This window comes from Cyphomyrmex costatus, unplaced genomic scaffold (assembly GCF_001594065.2).
Source record: "Cyphomyrmex costatus isolate MS0001 unplaced genomic scaffold, Ccosl1.0 scaffold831, whole genome shotgun sequence".
In the NCBI taxonomy this organism is placed as follows: Eukaryota; Metazoa; Arthropoda; class Insecta; order Hymenoptera; family Formicidae; genus Cyphomyrmex; species Cyphomyrmex costatus.
Window position 1 is genome coordinate 213819 of NW_017280410.1, and position 23077 is coordinate 236895.

Sequence of the window (23077 nt, forward strand, 5' to 3'; positions counted from 1 at the left end):
AAGTTATTCGAATATTATTCGAATAATACCGTTCAATACGAAATTCCTGTCCAGTAAAATTCATAATACTCGAAAACATTTTATTAACAATTTTAATAGTAAATCGTCTCTTTCTCACTTTGTTTCATTTTACAATTTCACGAAAATGTCAAAATACCCTTAACATTTTGAGAAAATTCAATGTGCTTTTTTGCGAATTGTGTTATTTAAGGCAAGACGATTATTGCAGTACTTACATACATTACCACAGGGTTTGCGGAGTGATTAAAGTTTTGGTTTTTCGAGAATTTATTCTCCCCGTAGATCTAATAGATCGCTTTATTTTTCTACGAGACTACCCAGCTGTTAAATTAATATATCACTTGATAGCCTGCCGCCTCCTTCTCGTCCATCACTGTTCTCCCTTCTTCATAGTAACTTCGTTTTTTTAAGGCTCATTGTGTTGCTTTGATGAGGGAGGAGAACGAGTGATGTTGGGCTTCCTCATTGGCTTCTTGCAAATACATCACAGTCTCTTTTGCTATTTAGGAACAATGTACTTACTCTCATAGAAACAAAATTTCCTGTGAGAGATAAATCTACTTTAAATAAAAATTGCTCACAATCGGAAAAACCAATATTAATATAACAAAACTATCCTTTTATCAAATTCAATTTTAATGCGTTTTAATAAACTTTGATTGCAATGTATAAGGATGTATGTAACGTAATTACCCGAGGTATTTTTAGCTCATTTAGATTAAATATTACAGAATTCAATTTATCTCAGAATAGATACCGATATGCAAATTCGATAAAAACTAAAACTATCACATATTTCTTGCAAATGCAAAATTTTTCTTTTTTATTATTTTAATTAATGTGATTCTGGGAATTTATTGAGATAGAAATAAAATTTTTTAACGCATTTATCTTACACCCTTATATTATTTTCGAAAAATGTATAATATCAAAACATTACAATTAGCGAGTCAGTCAATCGACGATTTAATTGCTACGTGAAGGACGATGGTTCTCCATTGTCCGATCAAGATAGCCGTAGCTCTCTCAAGAATTGCCAGCAATTTAAGCGTCTTTTCAAAGTATGGGAGAGCGTCGTGTCATTGGCACACTCTGAAGAGCGAACCCCTGCTATTTCTTCGTCGGCATCTAATAGCAATTAACTCTTTTGAACATCCTATAAACCGGCCAATATAAATTCATTACGTTGTCTCGGTACACGATATCTCCGATTAAATTGATGTGATAGTGTTGCTACTTCAAAGAAAAAAGTAAAAGGATATTCCACTTAATTACGCTACTTAAATTTAATCTTATCGAGACACTCCCATCAGTAAAATTATGAATCTCAAATAGGATCGATCAAAATGTTAGTAATATCGAGAAAAATCTGACATTATTTTAAACACGTGATTATAGAATATAAATGTGATATTATTTTGAATTTACTTTTGTAGTTCGATATCTATGTACATGGAAAAAACGTTTTTGCTAAAGTACCTAAAATTTAGCTAAATACAAATCTAAAAATAATTTTGTATTATTAAAATAATTATATAAGATAGTATTAAGTAAAAATAGACGAGAAATGTTCAAATGAGTGAAGAGAGGATTATCCATCAAGGTGGATCTTGATGCCTAATAACATTTTTGTTATAATAACATTATGTAAGACGTTTAAATTGCAGCCTGGAAATTGCAGTCAAAACTTTTCGCAGCATTGCTCATTATACTTGGAATTCCTATTATTTGATGGCTTAACAAAATTACTTTTAATCTGTTTATCCAACTAAATTTTTAGATACTCTATCAAAATTGTTCTTTCCGTGTAAAAGATATAACTTAACAAAAATTCTCCACCAATTTTTATGGATGATAAATCAAATAATGCATCAGGAGTTGTTTCATTCATAAATTGCCAAACCGGTCTGAAAACTTTCGATGCAGATTTACATTTCCGTGTTGTTTATCAATCATTGCATGTGTGTATGTGTGTACACATGATGCAATGCCGAATCACCAACGACTGTCGTGCTAAATGCGTTAGCGTGTATTTGCCAGCTAGTTAAACGGCTGCTGATATTTGCTTCTGGGACCTTGAAGTGTATTCGAGTATATACGCAACATGAGATAATCACCGGTTCTTACTAATGACCTGCAAATGAATCCGACCACTAGATCACATACGAGCTCCAGGAAGGGGGAGGCGAAAAATTAATTTGTGTCATAAGCCGACATTCTTGCTCTCATTCGCAACATATTAACACAATAAGATCCTCGTCAGAGATTTATGCAAATCAGTTCTATTGCCTGCACGTGAATTTCTTACGTAACGTAAGAAACCAAGTTTCCTGATCACTGTTCACGTAACGCTGCTTGGCTACAAATAAAAATCTTTTCGCATGTTTTACGTGTATCCGCGTATAACTTCTTCTCTACGCGCGCGCGTACGCTAATTCAAAAAGAAACTATCTAATTGTACAGGAAAGGACTTTTAAAACTAATGAAATTTATTCTATGCAAAAGGATTTAAGTCTACTTTACATCTTCTGAATTTTCCACACATACCGTTCCATTAGTTTTTTTTACATTAGTTTGCATGAGAATGCCCGAAAATTTATGACTGCTGGTGAGCTCGCTTTTTCCCCTATGTAGCGATGTAGAGAGGGTGTAACTTGCGAGACATGATAAGAATTGTTGCACATCCAGAAAAGTACCTCCGGGGAAGCGGAGTTCAGCCGGGAATACAAAAGACTCTATTTAAAAATTGAGATACTGCGAATTCAGAACTCGACCAAACGAATACACAATATCACTAAATGTTTTTACGTGCTCAGAAATTTTGATTAAAAAAAAAATATATTTTTCAAACAATAAATAGAGAATACAGTTGATGTATCACATAAATATGCGACAATTTTTTCTATAAAAAAGTAAACTGTGCACGTATCTTCACATTACTATTTTATCAATTTGAAAATAATATTGAAAGCTATTTTAATATTAAACAATATATATAATTACAAATTTTAGGAAAACCATTTCCGAAATTTGAAGTAGAATTTTTTGTATGCTATCATTTTTTAGAGTTAAACAAAATTCTTAAACCGCCAACTAAAAACATAAAACTTCTTGCCATAAGTGCTTTTATATAGTAATAATTATTGTTACAGCAGATGTAGTCAGGTATAGTTTATTTGTGATTTTCGCGTCGACAACCGACAAATCGCGAGATTATGTAGCCGATGTAGCGAATGCTGTTCAAATGTGGTCCGTTCGTCATATGAATGAAAGAACTCGCGTACTCACGTTTATTCCCGCGCGGCCGTTTCCTTTTATCCCGCTTTGTATTCCCGCCGTAGTTTCAAGTGTGTTTAAATTCGCACGAGACTCCATTCGTACTCTCAGCGACGCAGTAAACGCGATTTCGATTCATTCGCCTCGCTCCAACATCGACTTAATCCCTCGGGAAAACAGCATTGAGAGAAACGTAAAAATGTTAGAAGATTTTGACCGAGACTCTCTAAAAATCTTTCTAACACTGCACTGATGTTCTTCACTTGCATTCGCAAGTACAATATTTTCTGAGATTTAATAAAATAACTCATCTCTAATATTCACTTTAGATACCTTAAAATGAATCTCATGCATTATTGCTCCACTTATTTTCTAAACGCTTTGTTCAATTTTCTACTGATTTATTAAAAATCAAGATTAAAGGAGTTCACAATTAATTATTATATGAAAAATTAGGTATAGTGAAATAGGTTAATTGTCACATATACATACATAATATAGTTTATAACGTGATAACAAAATATCATAGACACGAGACTTAATAATGAATAGTTTTTGAAATGTGATGTATCAAAAGTGCTCAGTGTAAACACAAGTTTTACACCTTTTACACCTAAATTCTAAACAGAATCGTAAAGCTCGTAACATATTCTCGTAAGACTTATAAAAACTTTTAAGCGATCATATATATTTTTACACAATATTTTTACAGACAGCTTTTTACTAGGTATAAGATTTACAAGATATCGTAGATATTTACTAACAATTATACGGTTACATATGCATAAAATTAGAATACTAGTCATAAGTTCTTATAAGTTTTATTAATAAGTTACGAGTCTTACGATTTTGCTTAGAATTGATCATATTTTTAAATTATTGTAAAATACAACGATTTAAGAATAAACAAAAAAGATGTTTATTTTACATAAGTAAAAACTGATATTTACCGCTAGATTGCTCCGCCAGTGCTCGATGCCTCGTCCAGATCTCCTTCTCTCAGAATTGATATACTTTTGCACACTTGCGAATAATACACTATATCACGCGCGGACTAATTATTTATAAAAATCTTTCGCGCGACACTGGTATTTTGCATTTACAAAACCTATAATAAGATTTCCATTTCAGTCGGTGGAATCAGCACCACACGTCGACGAGTATACGCGAAACACGTGATAAATGCCGAACATGAGTTAAGCACACTAGAGAAGACGAAATCGATCGAGTTCGTCATCTCTATGTAAAAATCACATTTAAAATTGATGCAAGCATACGCTCTAACTACTTATAGTTCTGGTAAAACACAAGTGGGTGCTGTACCACATCTGAAGAGATCGGTAGACGTGACAAGCGCCTCTAACAATCTAAACAATCTAGGAAATGAGGTCCAACCCTTCGTCACGAGCAAAAAACTAATAGCTCTGACCAAATCAGATTAAACGCGATTGAGATGCTATAATAAATAAAGGCAGTGAAATGAGCGCTCTGACCAGAGTAATACAACTCCTTTTTGGACAACTCAGAGACGAATCCGAGTCAATCGATCGCATCTTACCGCTAAAGGCCGAACCGTTTGCCGACAGACAGAGCGTGTCCTCAATTAGCCAATAGCAACAGTAGTTGCTAAACCACGCGCGAACACTGCACTATTGCGGAGTGCGTGACATTACGTGGCCGGCATCACCTTGTGATGCCACTCGGAGCACCTGGTGTGAGAGTTGCAGTAATCGTGGTGGTCATTTCATGCAGCAACGTTTCAAAGAGAATTCCGCTTACTCTACAAAACATCAAAAATACGATTCCATCGTCAAACTAGAATTCCATCGAATGGGTTTTGTGAAAAGTCTATTAGTCCGATCATTTCAACGGCACTCCCGAAGCAAACGCGCGATGCGATCAACCCCGCGCGCTGCAGTTAGTTTACTTTCAAATAAATCGACGACGAGGATACGTTAGCTTCCCCGTTGTTGAATTTTTACATCAACACAACAATTTTATTCACGTACCTAAAAATTTAGCTAAATATATAACTCAGATAGTTCGGAAAATTTTTAGATACTTTAGAAAAAATGTTCTTTTTATATATATTCTCGGGGTACTATGAGTCCTCCCACCACGTCAAGGTCATACTCGTGAGAGGGGAAAATCATCTGAAAAATGTAATATACAATTGTCTGAATTATCTATATTACTATGCAGTTAACTTTTAAAAATGAATATCAAACACGTCAATTTGTCACTACTGCGAGATAAGTGCAAAGTAGATAAGAAGAGTCGAATTTCTTATTGTGATATCTATAAGATTAATCAAACGGGTTGAAATTAATAAAAAAAAAGAGAAGAAAAGTTCCTTTTATTACCAACAAATAATTTCAAAATTACGCTCAATTTTTTTATACAGATCGTATCACCAAGAATGCACGAAAATAAGAAATTAATTACGTTATTAATTACATACAAAGTACATTAATTGTGAAAGTAGGAATTACATGAATTGCATTATTTGGAATAAGGGTACTTATTGACGTACTTATTTTGTTGTTTGTGACTCGCGTAATAATCGAAACTTTTACGCAATCGTAAGAAAAATTTTATGTCAAATAAAAATAATTATCGTTCATAATAATTAAATAAAAATAATTATCACGAAATAATAATAAATCCCTCTTTGTCACATTTTGATTCCAAATAACATACGAATACATATCTGTTTCGTAATACAATCTCGATCCATTTATGAATATATAAATAGTTAACCGAGCGAGTAATCGTATGTGTGAGTATAAAGTATACAATGTTTTGTATTATCTAACACTTGTCTCAATTTCAAAAAGAAATGTGAAGACATCACCATGATACGGTTACCTGCCTGTACGAGCCTTTGTATGCGAATAACTACACGGTTTCTATGTGTAAACATGATTCGCTTGCCACGTGAAAACAAACCCTGAGATCGTGCAAACCGTCTAAATAATAATGCGTATTACGAGTAAAATAATCGTTACATTCTGAATGTTCTTCAACAAGTAGGTTTTATTGTACGATTTTTGCATTACTTCTTAGATTCACGTTACACAGATATTTCAATTGTATTACTATAAGCGATTGTTAGTTGGTGATAACTACGTTTCACGAAATCCATGCAATACTTTTTACAATGTAAACGATTGACGCATTACGACTTTTTATTATTTTTGAATTGTGTTTAATTCTATTATTTACGTTTTATTCCTCATTCTTAATCCGGGAAAAGTAATAAATAATCTAAAGTAAAATGCGAAAATATTTTTGTATTTACTCTCTATAATTAACAGGAGTCTAAATACTATAAATAACTGCATCTTCAAGAAGTCAACGTAAAATTAACGATTATTATTGTACTTTATGTGAGCTGAGAAGCATATCAAAGAACATCGTTAAGCGAGTCGGATTCTTCTTTCACAGCAAGACTCCTAATTCTGACAAATCGCTGCAACACTTTCCTGAATACACCTCCGGAATCTTTAAATCACAAAAGATCCACTCCGACTTTTCGTCTCGTGTCTCGTGTTTCCCTTCGCGATGCGCGTCGTATCGAAGATTTTATCTCGACGTTCATCTTACCCTCACTGTTCTCATTATATGTAGACAGCGATGTCTTAATAGCGCGAATTTAGCGAGAATTTGGAGAGCTGTCCTCGTAAGAGCGACTATCGATGGTAAACTCCGACGACGTGCGATAAAATGCTTTCTCCTCGCCATAAACGTCTCGCGTTATCATCGTTAGCGTCCTCATCTGTCGTTCCGCATCATTATCCACCACCCGATATTTTAAACTACAGCACACCTGCTATAGGAAGCGAGATTCACCATCGACTCAGATTATTCTCTTCCTGCTCTCTCTATGCTCTCACTTAAAATCTTATCTTGCGGTTGAAATTAGAGCCTAAGTACTCTCTTCCGTCATTTCTCATGTAGCAGATAATTTAGTTTTTTTTTTAATTATCGATAAATTGTTGTTAAATTGTCGATAAATTGTATTAAGCTAAAAATAATAATTCGTCCTTCTTGCTACATTAACTACAAAAAATTATTCTCTATTAGCACGTTTTTAAGAAATTAAGAAATTTAAATATGTGGTGACTTTAACATTAAGAGAAATAATGAAGTGTAATTTCATCTATCGAATCTCGAAGTGGATTAGATCGCCGGCTTGCGTAAAGTAGCCACAATGTCGATACGCCTGGCTTAGCGCCGAGACACTATCGTGTCTCCAAATACACTGAAGATATACGCTTCATTCAGAGGATATGAGCCTGCATATCGAACCTTTTCACTAGCGCGCCCAAGTTCCACCCAATTTAGTCAGTGAATGTCTCCACGTAATGGAAGGAAAAGACCCTCTCTGCGAAATGTCATAGTTCAACTACCGCATCTACCCTATACATGTTGCCCTATACATACTAGATACGCAACTCCTTGTCATTGCGCCTAGCTCTTACCTACATGCATTGTCGATTCAATATTCATTGGTATATAATGTAATTTATTCATAGTGCGTGTGGGTGTCTCGTCTCGTTCACTGTCGATATTTCGGTGTTATTTGCGATTAAAAACCATAAATTTCTTGTTTAATAATAGACGTATTTCAGAAATCTGTCTTTTATTTGCTTAACTTTTATTTAATATCTAATTTTTCTAATCTAATTTTGAATATCGAAATATTGCGGAATTTATTACGAAGTTATGAATTATTCTAAATCATAATTTAATCGATTATAGGTTATAGCAACATTAAACCAACTTTAAACGATCTATAATTCACACGTATATTATACTAGAATATATAATACATCATATGAAATTATAAATAGAATTCTGTCTAATTCTGACATAAATTATAGAGTATAGATGAAATTATAAATAGAATTCTATCTTGAATTCTGATATAAATTATAGAATGTTTAAACTGCATTTAATTAAAAATTATAAACTAAATTCAGATGATGAATTTGGATAATATTATCCAAAATAGTAACTTTAATTAAATTCCCTGTCCTTTGCCTTCCACGAGATGACACCAGTTGTTTCACTGCAAGGAATTGACGTGGCTACTAAAATACTAATACCGGCGAAAGGCGCTCGAAGCGTTCGAAATATGTCGTCAGGTGACGACCGTTTTTAATTAAATTTTTATTCACTACCATAATACAATCGCATATTTAATAACTAATTTCGGTACAGCGGAGTGAATTGTTTTATATGGAATAATTTATTTTGCAGCTGGAGCCGCTCCTGAGGAAACTAACCAAAGGTCCAGTTCTGCACACAATCGCCACTCTCTCACGAAGGGTAAGTTTAATGAGCACAATTGATTGCATTTAGGGGGTGTTTTCATTTGTTGTAATAAAATATTACAGTTTATCGAGCCTAAAGAACTGCCACATTGTATCTTAAAATAAACAATTAAATGATTTGCTATTCTGATTCTTAGCAACAAGCATGAATAAAAGCTCCAATTTATAAATAATTCTTTTCTAAATTTCTGTATAAAATTATGTAAAGAAATACCTTTGTTATAAATAATATAATGCGGTGTTTTTTGTGCTCCAAAATTTAATTTAATTTTTTTTTTTTTTTCGCCTCTCTTGTGTTGTAACCTGACTGATTTTCGTCGAAACTCTAAAGCGCGCCAGCTTGAGAACTTTTTATTACCTCGTAGCAAGTGTGATGCTCGATGTGATACTTCTCACGGTAGCTTTTTGATATTTACACGGCGGATTTGAACGCGATGCACTTTTTAATATCGCACTCCATATATCTCCTAACATTTCTGTGATGCTTAAAAGCACAGCTTGATCATTCATTTATGATATAAATAGTGACACAGACGTATGTATGTACATACAAATGTGTATATATATACATACAGGTCAGTTTTCATTGGAAAAGCTTGAAAGACATTTGACATTTTTTGAACATGTACCTTCAAAACACAAAAAGATATAACCGAATTGCTCGAAGTATTTAAAAGAGAAATATAAGAAACATCCACTTAGTTATAGCTTTTCTATATCCAATCTATCAGTATAAATGCTACGTTTAACATTAAATTATTTGAGTTGTAATAATATTAAGTAATTTGCTTCATAAAATTCCTCAGTTCGATTATTTTAAAAATTATTGGAACCATTTTGTAAAATTACGAGAATAATCAGAATTTATCAAATATTTTGTATATATACCTATGAAAAGAATGATTTGGGGTGTGTTGAAATATTTAAAAAGTTAGCTAAATATAGATTCGAAAATAATTTTTTGATCCATTAAAATAATTATGTAGCGTGCTCAATCTGTGGTTGTCTAAATTTTTTATAGTATTGTTTATCATACTTGAGTTTCTTACATAAGTATGATTCACACAACTAAATTTATATTTTAATATTATATTTTCTAGCTAAACTTTTAGATATTTCAACAAAATCGCTTTTTCTCTGTATAAATATAAAATTCTTGTCAAATTCTCCTAAGAATGTACGTTGCTGCGTCACCGAGATATTCAACTATCGATAACGACATTAATCTCGCGCGGGAAACCATGTAACTGCTTTCCAATCTGTGGTGGAACCGAGAGTACTATCGAGTCGTAATGAATCCGAAGTACGATCTCTGAATCGTGGTAGATAAAATACAATTTTCCTAGTTCGACCTGCGAAATGGTCACGAAGATTTAATAACGCTTCGAATGCAATCCACGCCTTTGTAGGAAACATCGTCGCGTTAGTTTAATTAATTGTGAAAAGCGCCCATGAAATTGCTAAAAAGTCCTTCGTGTGGCAGGAAAAATGTGCACAGGTGATAATGCATAAAAATTAAATTCGAAACAAAGGACGCAATGCGTAATTTATTATATGATTGTGTAATTAAATACGTCTCAGCATCTGGTATAATTAAATGAAGGCATGTCGAATGTGAGTGTGTGCATACGTGTAACTTGCACCAGATAATTTATTACACGTACAACATATTAATTTATTTTTAACTGTGTGCGGTTGAAAGTTTAATGGAAAGTTTAATTTGTCTCTTATTTTAATAACGGATTTCATGAGAATAATGCGAAAAAAGAAAGTGAGAAAATATTATCTGAGGAATATTCACGTGTATGTCTTTCCCTGAGTTACTTTCTCTAGTTTACTTAAAAATTAATGAAGCACTTGCACAATATTTAAAGTACCTTTGTTTAACTTGAAAGACAAAGAGAATTATCGAGGCTTTAAATTTGAAATATAAATATCGTCCGTGCTCAAGAAGCACGTTCGCTCGTTAAATTAAACACTAGTAACCTAGAGCATGAGAAATGAGAACAATTTCGATCGTTATTCTCGGCCTTTATTAAAAATTTACCTGCATATAAAACTGCTGTACGCACATAAAAAAAAATATATATTTTTCTAAAAATTTATTTTCTAAAAGTATATTTTAATAAATATAGTATATACAATAAATAGCAATTTATCTTGCACAAATGAAAAATTTTAAAAATACAAGTGTAAAATGATTGTCAATAACAAATCATGAAAAATGAATAACTTAAAATAAAAATTGTTCTGTTATTTACCAGATACTGATAATCATCAAATACTGGTGATTTATCTCCTCAATACTAATCCTTTTCAGACATAATTTATATGAATATCTAGGCGTCACCCGACGCGGTAATTATCGCTTCAGCAAACGTGAAAAACATGATCATCGATAAGAAAACCTCGTTATTCGCGGCAACACCTCATGGATCATTCGCGTGACTTCAGCCAGCGCATATCTATTCGCATTTTACATCGCCACTCGAGCAAGGTTGGCGAGATAGAACAGTCAAGTGAATGAATGGCGGATTCGAGAGGAAAAGCCGAGTAGGTGGAAAGAACTAAAGAGAGAGAATTGGGAAGACAACCTCCACACAAAAGCAACGGATTCCATCAAGAGATGGAAGCGACGGATTCTATTGTTTTCCGACCCACTTCCAAGCGAAGAGAGATTAACAGAGCCATGTGTATCCACTGACGGATTTTCCAGCGTTTGAGCCTCTAAGACGACGATGACGAAGGTTATGACTGCAGCTGCATGATAGATAAACTTCCGTTAGAACAAGCGCATTCCTCCGGGCGACAAATCGCGACGACGCATTATGTTCCATTCATTAAAATGTCTCGATTATCGCATTGTCTGTATATATCTATCCTTGCATCTTAAAATTGCGAATATGTAGTTGCAAATATTTTCGTAATAAGGATCGGGATTTTAACGAATCAAATACCTACTTCCTAAAATACCGCATGCTGTGTAAACGGAAAGAATAATTTTATTGAAGTATTTGAAATTTTAGATATATACAGATCTGAAAATGATTTTGATTGGCCATCAAAATAATTATGCGACGCTCAGACATGATGAACAATATGCTGTAAAAAACTTTTAACAAAATCAGCAAATATTCTAACAATTAGCTTGAGCGACTTACATAAGTATTTTGATGGTCTAACAAAATTATTTTCAAATCTACATCTATAACTAAACTCTTAGATACTTTTACAAAACCATTCTTACCGCGTAGAGAGCGGTTTATTGTATTGAGAGACTTCTTTACGCTTTATTAAAAAGCAGTTTTTAACGATCTTGCTAGGCTAAAATTATATAATTTCACAGAATAATTTTTTTCATTATATGGGTATACCATTTCTTTAATATTCTGAAAATTTACGCGTATTTTATGTAAAATGTTTATGCAAAATATTTTTACGCTTCTTCACAGTTCGTTTCTAAGCACTTCGATTTCTTACTTAATTCCAATTCTTTGTACGTTGTATTTAATGCGATCGCATTGTTCTTGATGCGCTATTCCATTCCCTAAGTCAAAGACGAGAGAATTAACGGCGATATTGTGTGGAGGACAGCTTTCAAAGAGAGGGATGGATCGAGACGCATTGTGCGTTTCCGAATAATCAGGGAGATTAACAGCTTTGGGGATTGTGTGCAATATCAAACCGATCCATTTTGCATTTACGTTCTCCTGAAAAACGATGTTCCAACGAGTATTTTTACCTTTGCTCTGTCTTTAGAAGTCTTCCATGGCCAAATAAGAAAAATCTTTTTGATTGAGATAATGGATAGAAGAAAAGAGATCTGACGCTCGCTTTGTAGCAAATATTTTTCTTCTTCTACTTTTTATCCGTAAGAATTACGATTGCATGCTATGTGCCTACAGTATTATATTAACGTTGTTTATCTGATTATAAAACTTTGATTCTTGATTAAATATGAAAATACTAAAAATTGTTTTTAACTTATATTTAGACACACTATTTTAAAATAACTAATTATTTATATATCCAGAGTTTAAATTTTCAATCATTTCTATAAGTCATTATCACTTTGTTTTAATATCCTACCATTAATTTAATTAAAATATTAGAGTTTAATAATTTAATTTTTGTAAATGTACTAAATTTGATTCAAATTTATTATTTATTAAATGCATATGTTATGGACGTTTTTTACTTTGAAACTGACCTAAAAAATCAAACGATTTACATTTTGACACATAAAAAATAGGATTAACAAAATATTATTTAACTCGAAGGATTTAGTTACTGTTGCTCCTTTGATATCTAACAATCTTCAAAAAAATTTATTGGCGAAAGTACAACACAATGTCATAGAGAGATGTGAATAATAAAATAGTTACTACTTTAATAATTCACGATTTTGCAAATTTTTCAAATAAAGTCTATTGATTTTCTCATAAATAGTTAAGTAAATACAATTGGTACGACGATATCAAGCTTTCATACGATGATTTTTGCGGATCTCTCGGCTCTTTATTTTTTCTTTTTGTTTTTAGAGCACTCAACGTCTTCAACTGTATCGCTTGAGCGAGTATATTGAGTATTTCCCTAGTGATTCGAGATACGAATTCGTCTTCCAAATTACATTTACGTGCAAGTGACTCTCAACAGTTTCCTACTTTCGATAAAAGGAGAGCAAGTCTTATGTTATACTACTATATGTTATTTGAAAAATCCAAACGCTGTTTTCATCGGAAAGAATTCTCTTCTGCATATTGCGACGTAATTCGATATTCGTGACGTCGCAAAATGTCTTCTTTTCATATTATTCCTCGTAGTCTTCGGCATTTTATCTCTCGCATTCTTCAACATTTTTTCTCTTTTTCGTTGCCGTTCGATTCTGCGTCCGTATTACTAATGACATGTCCAATTATCATCAGCGGTAGGTGGTATCGTTTCCTCCTTCTTTGTTCTCACACTTTTTCCTCCCAGCTAGTATTTGCAATCGGTGGTCGGAAATAATATTGACAGCTTGGCGGTCGTTCCCGTTGACACTTGTCGAAAACGGATCGCGAAGGATGAAAATAAGCCAGCCGCGTTGCAATTAACGAACGTAGTAGAAACTGAGATTCCTATCGGATTCATGCAGTATGGATGCAAAGCGAAAGACTTGGTTGGCACCGATTGTATATACATGAGATAACGAGGTATCGATCAATATCTCATCGCTCGACGAAAATGTAATTTCGAATATAGAGATTTAATGAATAACTTCGTTACGCAGATAGAATTAACAGCATTTATTTATCGCAAAGTTTCAAAAGGCCACGGCATAATTAGATAGCATAATTTAATTTTAAACAACTTTTTTCAGAGAAAATAATATCATTTAGCAAGTAACATGGTCAAATAAATTGCAATATCATGTAACGTATATGATACTTTGTCAGCAATACATTTTGATATTATTGATCATTAAACACACATCTTTCGCTGACAGCGATAGTAACGTTTATCGCGTGACGAGTTTTGCACAATGATCGAGTATTGTGAACCATGCGAACTTTATAGTTCTCAGAAAATGTGTACATCTTCGAATTTGTCTTCCGCAGAGCAAACGATGCACTGGTTCGCCCAGATTGGTGGTGACGACTCTCTCTCTTTGACAGGTATGCTCGGGTTGAGCTCAGCGTGCTTCGAAATAACGATTGTGTGACTTATGTGTGGTATCTCTTTGCAATACTGAGAAAATCGCCGTGTTTGTTGCGTTGAACATCTAAAAGCGAGATCGCATCCCAATCCGTTGCGTATTTGTGTACAAAGACACGTCCAATCTTTCGAAATAATTGTTTATAAAGCGAAAACGGATATGTATCGTGATTCGTTTTATTACCCAAGGGAATCCATATGATTTTGCTGTTACTAACGAAAGATTAATGTATCCCAATGCAATAATTTTAATATAAAATTTCCGAAATTGAGATAATTTATATGTATGTTATAACTAGAAAATGCTAAATAAATTTATAAATAAATGCTAAAAATGTCTAATTACATCTGTTTGTATTCGATTTCACGTAACGAAGAATGTGACAAATCTTGATGCGAATTCTATTTGCATTTCGATTTGTACAAGGAATTTAACTAACTGTAAGCATGAGAATTGAATAATATTTCTGAATGTAAAAAATATATATAAATGTATTACAGGAGTATAAATCGTGGAATGTTATTTAACGACAAGTCGCAAAATGTAATGTTGCTATAGAATATAATATTTCCTACTTACGTTTATTGAGCCTATATCTCATAAAATATTATTTTTGCTAAGATATTTTTTAACAAAACTACACTGGAAAAGTCTGGTTGCATTAATTGGAATTTTGGTTGAAAATAGACAAATCAGAATTTTCTTATATTAAATCTATTATAATTTTAAGATAACCAGAAAAAACTCTGATTAATATATAATCAGAATCTTTTGATTCGTTCATTTTCAATCAAAATTTTTTCTCGCACTGCGATGTTAAACGTTTTTATTTTTTGGTCGACACGTACTATTTCAGAAGCTATATAAAAATCGAGTTTACCCTGCAACGAATAACAACGCTAACGAGTTTGTAATTTGACAATTATGTAACGGAGTGCATGTTCAACAAATAATAATTAACGCTTTTCAATTTGAAAACTAATCTTTTGATACGTTTATAAATTTAATAAACGATATTGTAAAAAATTTATCGCTATATCGCGATTTCTTAATATCGCGAAATATTATTACATTTACAAGTGAATTCTGTTTAAATGTAATAAATATGCGTTGAGTTCACTGTAAAAATGTATCTTTTCTATGCCCTAAAAATTTTAGACGAATAATCCTGACGCTATTTTCTTAATTAACATTTCTTTCTGAACTGTCAGTATAATTTGACAGGATTTGTATAATATTAAATAAAATACTTAAATAGAATATTATACTAAAATAGAATATTATTCTAAAATATTATAACATTTTCTGCACAATCTTCATCTTAATCCATTATTGATAATAATAAGATTAACTAGTAAAATGTGACATATTTTTTCCCTGCTGCGCAATTTTCAGCTCGCCTTGAGAGCTTCTTAGTGAATGCGGCTTACATTTTTAATATTCAATGAAAATGTGTTTTCTTTTCACATTATGCTAAGCCCGTTTTTTATCATATATATGAAACGTATATCTGAAGAGCAGATTTATTAGCTTTTTTCTTATGGCCTGATTATCTTTTCTGAAGAAATTGTAAAAGGCAGACAAAGATTATGGGATGAAAACGTCGCTTAAAGAATAAATAGGAATTGTCATTTTATGAAATGGAGATATTGTTGACGGCTATTCACTTATATAAGCTTACTAAGCAAAGAAAAGCCATAAAAAGATAACGTTCTTTATATGAACATTAAAAGAATTGGAATAAATTTATTATTTTAAATTGTATACTCCTCTTATTTTTAAATTCCTAATTATTTTATTAATGAAATTTTGTATTTACGTACCGAAAGTTATCTACCAGAACCTATCGATACTAACACCATCACGATTTATCCATTACTTTTTTTCGTTGCAACATTTATCCACAATCTTGCATTAAACACGAACACTCACGTGCATGCAAACCATCCGTTTTAACCGCGCGAGCACACATACACTGTATCACTATACACAGCAGGTGCATACCGTAATAACCATTTATTCATTCATTCATGCGTTCATTCGTACGTGCTGTAGTCTTATTAATATTTGAATCTTACGTGTACACGCACATGTCTCGCTTTCTTCTCGGCAGATGTGAAGCGCCCGCGAAGTCTCTACGACGAGGACTCCCTCGACGGCGATCGTCCTTACGACAATGAAGGTATTAACGTTTTCAAGGGCTGTACAGTTCCTTCTTTTTCCTCAGTATATTCTTCCTTTTTCTATAATACTAATGAAATAATAATGCCTTTTAACGCTAACATTCATATCAGTCAACGAATAACGATGGCAGTTGTAGTTGGCAGTATTGATTTTGCATACCTATACATATATTAACCTAATAAATAATAATTATTCGTGTTTAACATTATTTCTAATCGCGTCGTGTATTTTACCATAGTCTCTGATTAAATATTTTATTTGTAAATAGCTGTTTTTATTATCATCTTAATGTATTTTATATATTATATTACATATATGCATAGTATATATACTCGTATATATGTATTCGCTGTTTATTTTTTTATTGAAATAAGATTAGCATATTTCTTTAAATCTTGTTCCCATACCTACACATACACACACATATCCCGGACATATTTATATTTTATTATAAATTACTTTTAATAATCAATTTATGATATTTTATAGATAGTTTATATTACTTACGATATAATTTTTATCACATTTATTTTTGTTTAGAATTGTTTAAATTAATTAATATTAATTTTTATTTGCAAAACTTTCTATTTTATTTGTGTGTGATTTACAACAATTTTTTATAAAATTCGAAATCTTATATAATTTCGATTGTAAATTGTCTCAATGTATTTAAACCTGCTTAACTTTAAATTTATATTATAATACTAAATATATAATTAAACGAAACTGCGATTAAAAACTTCTTCGTATAACATTGTAAAAAGAGATGCATTGATCACTAATCGAATTCACTTATTCGTGGAAAACGATCAGTACAAACTAAGCATTTGCAATTAGTTTTAACAAGCGGATACTGTATATTTTTATTTTGCGTGATTCACAGGACGGGAGTCGACGGGAAGCTCGAAGGAGTTGGACAGGGCGAAGCTCGTCCGCGAGAGACAGAACGAGGAGCGGCAGCGGAAATTGGAGGAGCTCAGGCAGCAGGCTCTCGCCGCGCAACGCTTCCGCGAACAGCGTGAGGAAGAGCGACGAAGACGCATCGATGAACTCAGATCGCGTGATAACGACAGGTTTATCGATTTAAAATGTCGTAATTGAGAAACTTTACAATTGGTCCAATGAATAAATTAATTCGTTTATTTTTAATAATATAATAATTTGTTGTTAATTTTCTTTTTGTTTGACTCTTACAATGCCATTTCCATGTTTATAATGTTAATTCGTTTAATTTTAGATAAAGAATTTGAGAAGAACAAATTTGCAAATCCTTTTCCGCTTAAATTACGAGTATCTTGATATTTTGTTGAATGAAATTAATACAGTTATACGTAAAAAAGGAAATGATCTAGTCTCTTATCTGTAAAAAGTTCTATCTGAAATTATAAGTCTGTTTCCTGCTAAAACTCTTTTTCTCGCTTTCGTCAAACATATACCTATTTCACTTTAAATTCAAAAATATGTACTAGCTCAGCCACAAAAAACAGACTTAAAATGTCATGTTCCCTCTATAATTATATTTCGTCGCTTTCTTGTACAGACGGAATCAAGTCGAAGAGAGAAAACGGCTGATATGCGAGGCGGAACGAGAGAGACGGGAGGCTATCCTCCGCAAAAATCAGGAGAGGGAGGCACGTATCGAGGCAAAGAAGAGGAATGAGAGGTCGCACATCGTTTTCGCATTTGGCAGCTCCACACCGAGAATGCTGGAGCCCGCCGATACTGGCGGCTCTACCTTCTGGGGCACCCGCAGGGCCACCTCCACCACAAATGTCATGATGTTTTCTGCTGCGCAGCCACTTACTAGGCGATCCTCCGAGAGGGAATTGGATGGCAGCAAAAAACGGGCCACTTCCGCTGGTGGACTCGACCGGAAACCGGGCGAAGGTCAGTCAATATGTTCTTTCAAAAACCGATCGACTTACGTCAATTCACCAAAATTCACTAAATATCAATTGGCAAGAAGGCGATGCAAGCACATTAGCTGCACATCGCACGTGGAAATTCGATTAACCCTTTCAGCGCGCGATGTTAAACTATTTACATACTTGATCTCGTTTCTATTTTGTGAAAACTGTTCTCAATCGAGAATCTACCTTCTCTGGTAGACTTCATAGAATTTGAAATATTTCTGAATAATTTCTCTCTTCTATAATATTAATCTATATACAAAATGCAATTTGATTCAATCAATGTTTGCACAATAATTTTATTCTCTAAATATGATCTATATACGTCACGAATATCGATCAATTTTAATCTTGATTGAATAAATCTCTCGTATGTTTTTTAAAACCAACATATAAAATTTTCTATCTGTATTTTAAAGTGCGGACAACTGTTCATAAATAATATTCTGTAATTTATCACAGAGAGTAGATTAAAATATATGACTATAAGAAATATCTCATAAAATATAAATATATAATATGAAATAACTCGGCAGCAGCTGAAAGCGTTGAAGGCTTTTCCGTCTCTCGCATACGACGAGTAAATAATACACGCGTGGTATTTATTTTGCACCGTGCACCGGTAGAATGCAAATTAGTATTTACCGTAAATTCAGTCGGGCGTCGAATCAACAACGATCGTTGATACGAACATGTATGATGAGCGACTCGGAAGTGGATTTACTTCAATGTGAGTATAAATACGGATCGGAATACTTAGTACAATATATACTATATATCGCATAACGAGAAAGGTCGAGATCGAGCACCTGATTAACGTCAGTTAAGTCATCTTACAATTAAACATACGACGGTATTTTATAAGTTAATCTTCCATGATGATGTTTCGGAAGTTGTTATTCGAAGCGAGATAAATCTGATGGTACGTTCTAAAGGGATAAATCGTATCGGTGAATTCACGTCTCGTTTCCATTTGCTTGCTCCACCCTATTTGCTCGAACGTCCGGCATATATATTGATGATTGATGTTTGTCGTACAGACCAACAATCGTTCTTTCTGTCGCGGATTCATGAGGGATGTGTCGTTTAATCACGTCATCGCTTCTAAAATATGTCTATGTCATGTTGATTTTCAAAGCTAATCGGATAAACGATACGAAGAAGCGATTAGTGTCTTCTCGCGGCTTATATGGTACTTCACGCTTCATTCTGATATGTTTAATAATGATATATTTTTCTCATTCTTAGTAATAATCGATACCACTATTTACAAAGAAAAGATTCCATTGCAAGAGATAAACAAAATTTTATAGAGTATTTACTGTAAAGTTCAAACTGTTCACTGCGTTGTACCTCTTATGGTATTATCATAATGTAGAATGCAAACAGTAATTAAAATAATTGTATTTAATAAAATACATGAATTTTTATGATTATGGAAATTAATGAATAGCTAAAGCGATTAAATTACTTCTTTGTAAAATTAAATTGGTTGAATAATTGAGTTGCGTTTTTTAAATTCTCAAATAGTCGATAAAATAAAAAAATATCGTTCTTGTATGTTACAAATTGTATGCAATTGCGAAGATGACACCGCGAAGAAAGAACGATTGTCCAGCACTATTAGAATCTGTATCGCGATTTTGTCCATTGCATAAGTTTTATATTTGGTTCTTTACTTTCAGATTACACTCTCTACAGTCTATTTTATGTACACTCTTATGGCAATATTCCTTTAAATGACAGTCGAATTCACGTATTTTCAGCTTGAGATTGGTTACACAAGCGAGTCTTGAGAACGTTTTAAACCCCGCGATATAATTCGCAAGTTTTGCTTTTTACGCGATATCATTTATATTTACTATTACACTGCACACACAGATTGCTCGGTTAGTATTCACCCTGTAAACGTCACATCATCATCCACATATTTTTCCCTCTGTCCGAACATTCTCTTTTTTTTTTTTTTCTTTAACAAAATAGCATTTTGGAAATCACTGGTAGGAAACGGAAAGTATAATAGGTACATATTTCTTAAAATATCAGGAAATAATTTTTAACTGTTGGGGTTACGTTTCCTCTTTGTACTTCTGTCCTTTTTATGATTTATACTTATCGGTGATGGTTCTGCATAGTAAGGTGTATGGAAAATAAAATAATAAGGGAAGGCAACATGTGTGCGATTCGCACTGTATCTAACTCACGCTGATACCTATGCTTTCCCAACTTATATCTCTCATTATCCCGATCTTATTTTATTCTCGGAAGACTTTTCGCGGAACACCTAATATTTGCGTTGCGTTGAATGGTTTGTTCGCAGATATGAGAATGTCCTCGTCCATGTACGAGGTATTCAATTGGAATTCTAGCCCCGATCCCCCCTTAACTCCTGCCAAGCATAAGAGAGCCAGCCTCTCTCTGCCCCCCACAACTGACATCTTTGCCGTCGATGATAAGTCCGATAGCGACACTAGGCGTCCCATGATTCAGCGGGTTGCCAGTGGTGAGTCCTGATCTCTCAGAAGCCTGCAAGAAAGCCGGGAGAGATCCGTTTCTGTTCGTCATAAATATTGTCGATCCTTTATCTCTCGTTTTGTTTAGCACTTGTTCTCTCATCGGATTCTCTCCCTTTCTCTCTCGTGTTCTACGCCATTACGTCTTTCATTTACTTCACCATACACTCTATCCAACGCATGTAACGTTCATTTAACACTGTAAGAACATATTCCGCGCACTTTCTCTTATACCATGGTTCCTTCTCGATTGCATGATATTGGTATCAGGAGGATTTTACGATTTAATCACTTGTAAGTGAAACCACGTGGCAACCAATATCACGCAATAATTAGTTTGTCTGTCCGTGTGCGGTTCCTATTAATCTTATTACTGACACGAACTAACCACTAGACACTATTAATATTTAGTTGCAACGTGCATTTTGCAAACCGAACCTTTAGTTGTTAATATGTTTGTTAGTACGTTAATTGATATTTGTAATACGTTAATCAATATTTAGCTCAGTGTTATTTATTGATGAATTCGTCTCGATACAATCTAATAGGACGATTATCAGTCACAATCAATTTTTCATTTGTTTCATTAAAGCATGTACCTCAATTCAACGTTCAAAATAGTTTTAAAGTCAGTTTATTAACAATTACATATATAACTTAAAATATATTCGATATAATTTACTATGTAATAGAATTTAAATTGTAGTTTAGTAATAAAAGATAGAATAATATTATTGCACGTTATAACAAACTATAGTGAAAATTTAACTCAATTAATAATGTTAATTCGTTAATTGACTTATAATCGTCAATAAGTATAAAGTTTATTGCTTGCATAGATGGGTTCCTTGCTGTGTTTTTATAATAGAATTTGTTGGATTAACTCTAATTGAATGTTATCTTTAAATGTTTTTTATGTGCTACTTACAGAAAACATCGTAATATATGTATTTCCTTTTACATATAAAATATGCACATTAAATTTGATATCTGTTTAATATCCAAATAGTTATATGTGCTTTAATACATGAGTTACGTACGTTGAGAGAATATTTCTTATCAAATAAATTCTTCAAAAAATATATTTTTTTATTAATAAAAATCTCCTCTCTTCAATTATTTATATCGAAAATATACTAATTCTTAATCACATTGAAATTTCGAGCAAACGCGAATATAATATACTTTATAGTTCCGCAAATAAAATATCTCTCAATGTACTTCTTTTCGCATTATCTTCACACGCCACAGCATGAAAAGCAACACAATCGCAAAGAAATAGCAAAAAAAAAAAGAGATGAGAATCTGAATGCGACCGAGTTGGCGCGTCAGAGAAACTCTTTACTTGAGTGTGCTTCTCCGTTGAGCAAGCCGCGTAGCGTATCCCTACAAATCGACGGACGTCGCTCGTTTCGTAGTACGGGCGACACCCTAAGCGAGATTCTTTGCAGGTGATGATAGCGACGGTGGCACGCCCAGCACCCCGACCTCGGTTTACCTACGTGTGAACAGGAGACGCACCGACCTCATGCCGACGATACCGTCCCCGCGCGACGGCCCGCCGTCGACGGCACGCAGCTCCAGCGCCAAGGCCTTCACACGTTCGCCAGGTAGGACTTACTCCATGTCCAGGCTGGATCAGCTGGCGCAGCCTAGGAAACGCACGATCGAGCAACAACTTGGCACGTTGGCGGAGCAACAGCAGAGCCAGCCTCTGCAGAGCGCTTCTAGCATGAGTCGCAGCATGTCGCACTTGGCCGCGCCCGGAGGAGCCAAGAGTCTAAAACGCTCCGATAACTCGCGTAGCATGGGCACGCTACCGGGCGCGGCACCTATGCCCAGACCCACTCGCGCCGAAAGATTACGCCGAAAGGCTCGCGAGCACCAGCAGACCCAACAGCAACAAGGTAAGTGTAACTGTGCACTCAACTCGACTACTTCGAATCCTTCATTAAATCGAGCTTCTGTACATAGCAAAAGTATCTCCCACGATTTCCGAACAAATTAATCGATAGTTTTTCCATTCTTTGTATTAAGAAAGTGTAGAGATTTATTCTTAATGATATAGTTATAAATCAGTAATTATAGTTAATAATTATACAGTATAATTATAGTTAAGCGATAACTCAATAATAGATC

The 23077-nt window shown here is 33.6% G+C and overlaps 1 protein-coding gene across 12 annotated transcripts in view; it reads left to right on the top strand.

The window, feature by feature from the left end:
* Positions 1-23077, top strand: part of LOC108771290 (inner centromere protein) — a 170440-nt gene that overhangs the window by 138686 nt on the left and 8677 nt on the right. For 5 of the 12 annotated variants that reach the window (XM_018549526.1, XM_018549523.1, XM_018549521.1 and 2 more), the window contains 7 exons: positions 8563-8631; positions 14234-14290; positions 16445-16513; positions 17399-17588; positions 18056-18402; positions 20746-20928; positions 22390-22845. In XM_018549526.1, coding sequence (XP_018405028.1) covers positions 8563-8631; positions 14234-14290; positions 16445-16513; positions 17399-17588; positions 18056-18402; positions 20746-20928; positions 22390-22845 — 1371 coding nt within the window. The remainder of the gene's footprint in view (positions 1-8562; positions 8632-14233; positions 14291-16444; positions 16514-17398; positions 17589-18055; positions 18403-20745; positions 20929-22389; positions 22846-23077) is intronic. The other 7 variants (XM_018549529.1, XM_018549531.1, XM_018549524.1 and 4 more) reach the window with 6 other exon arrangements.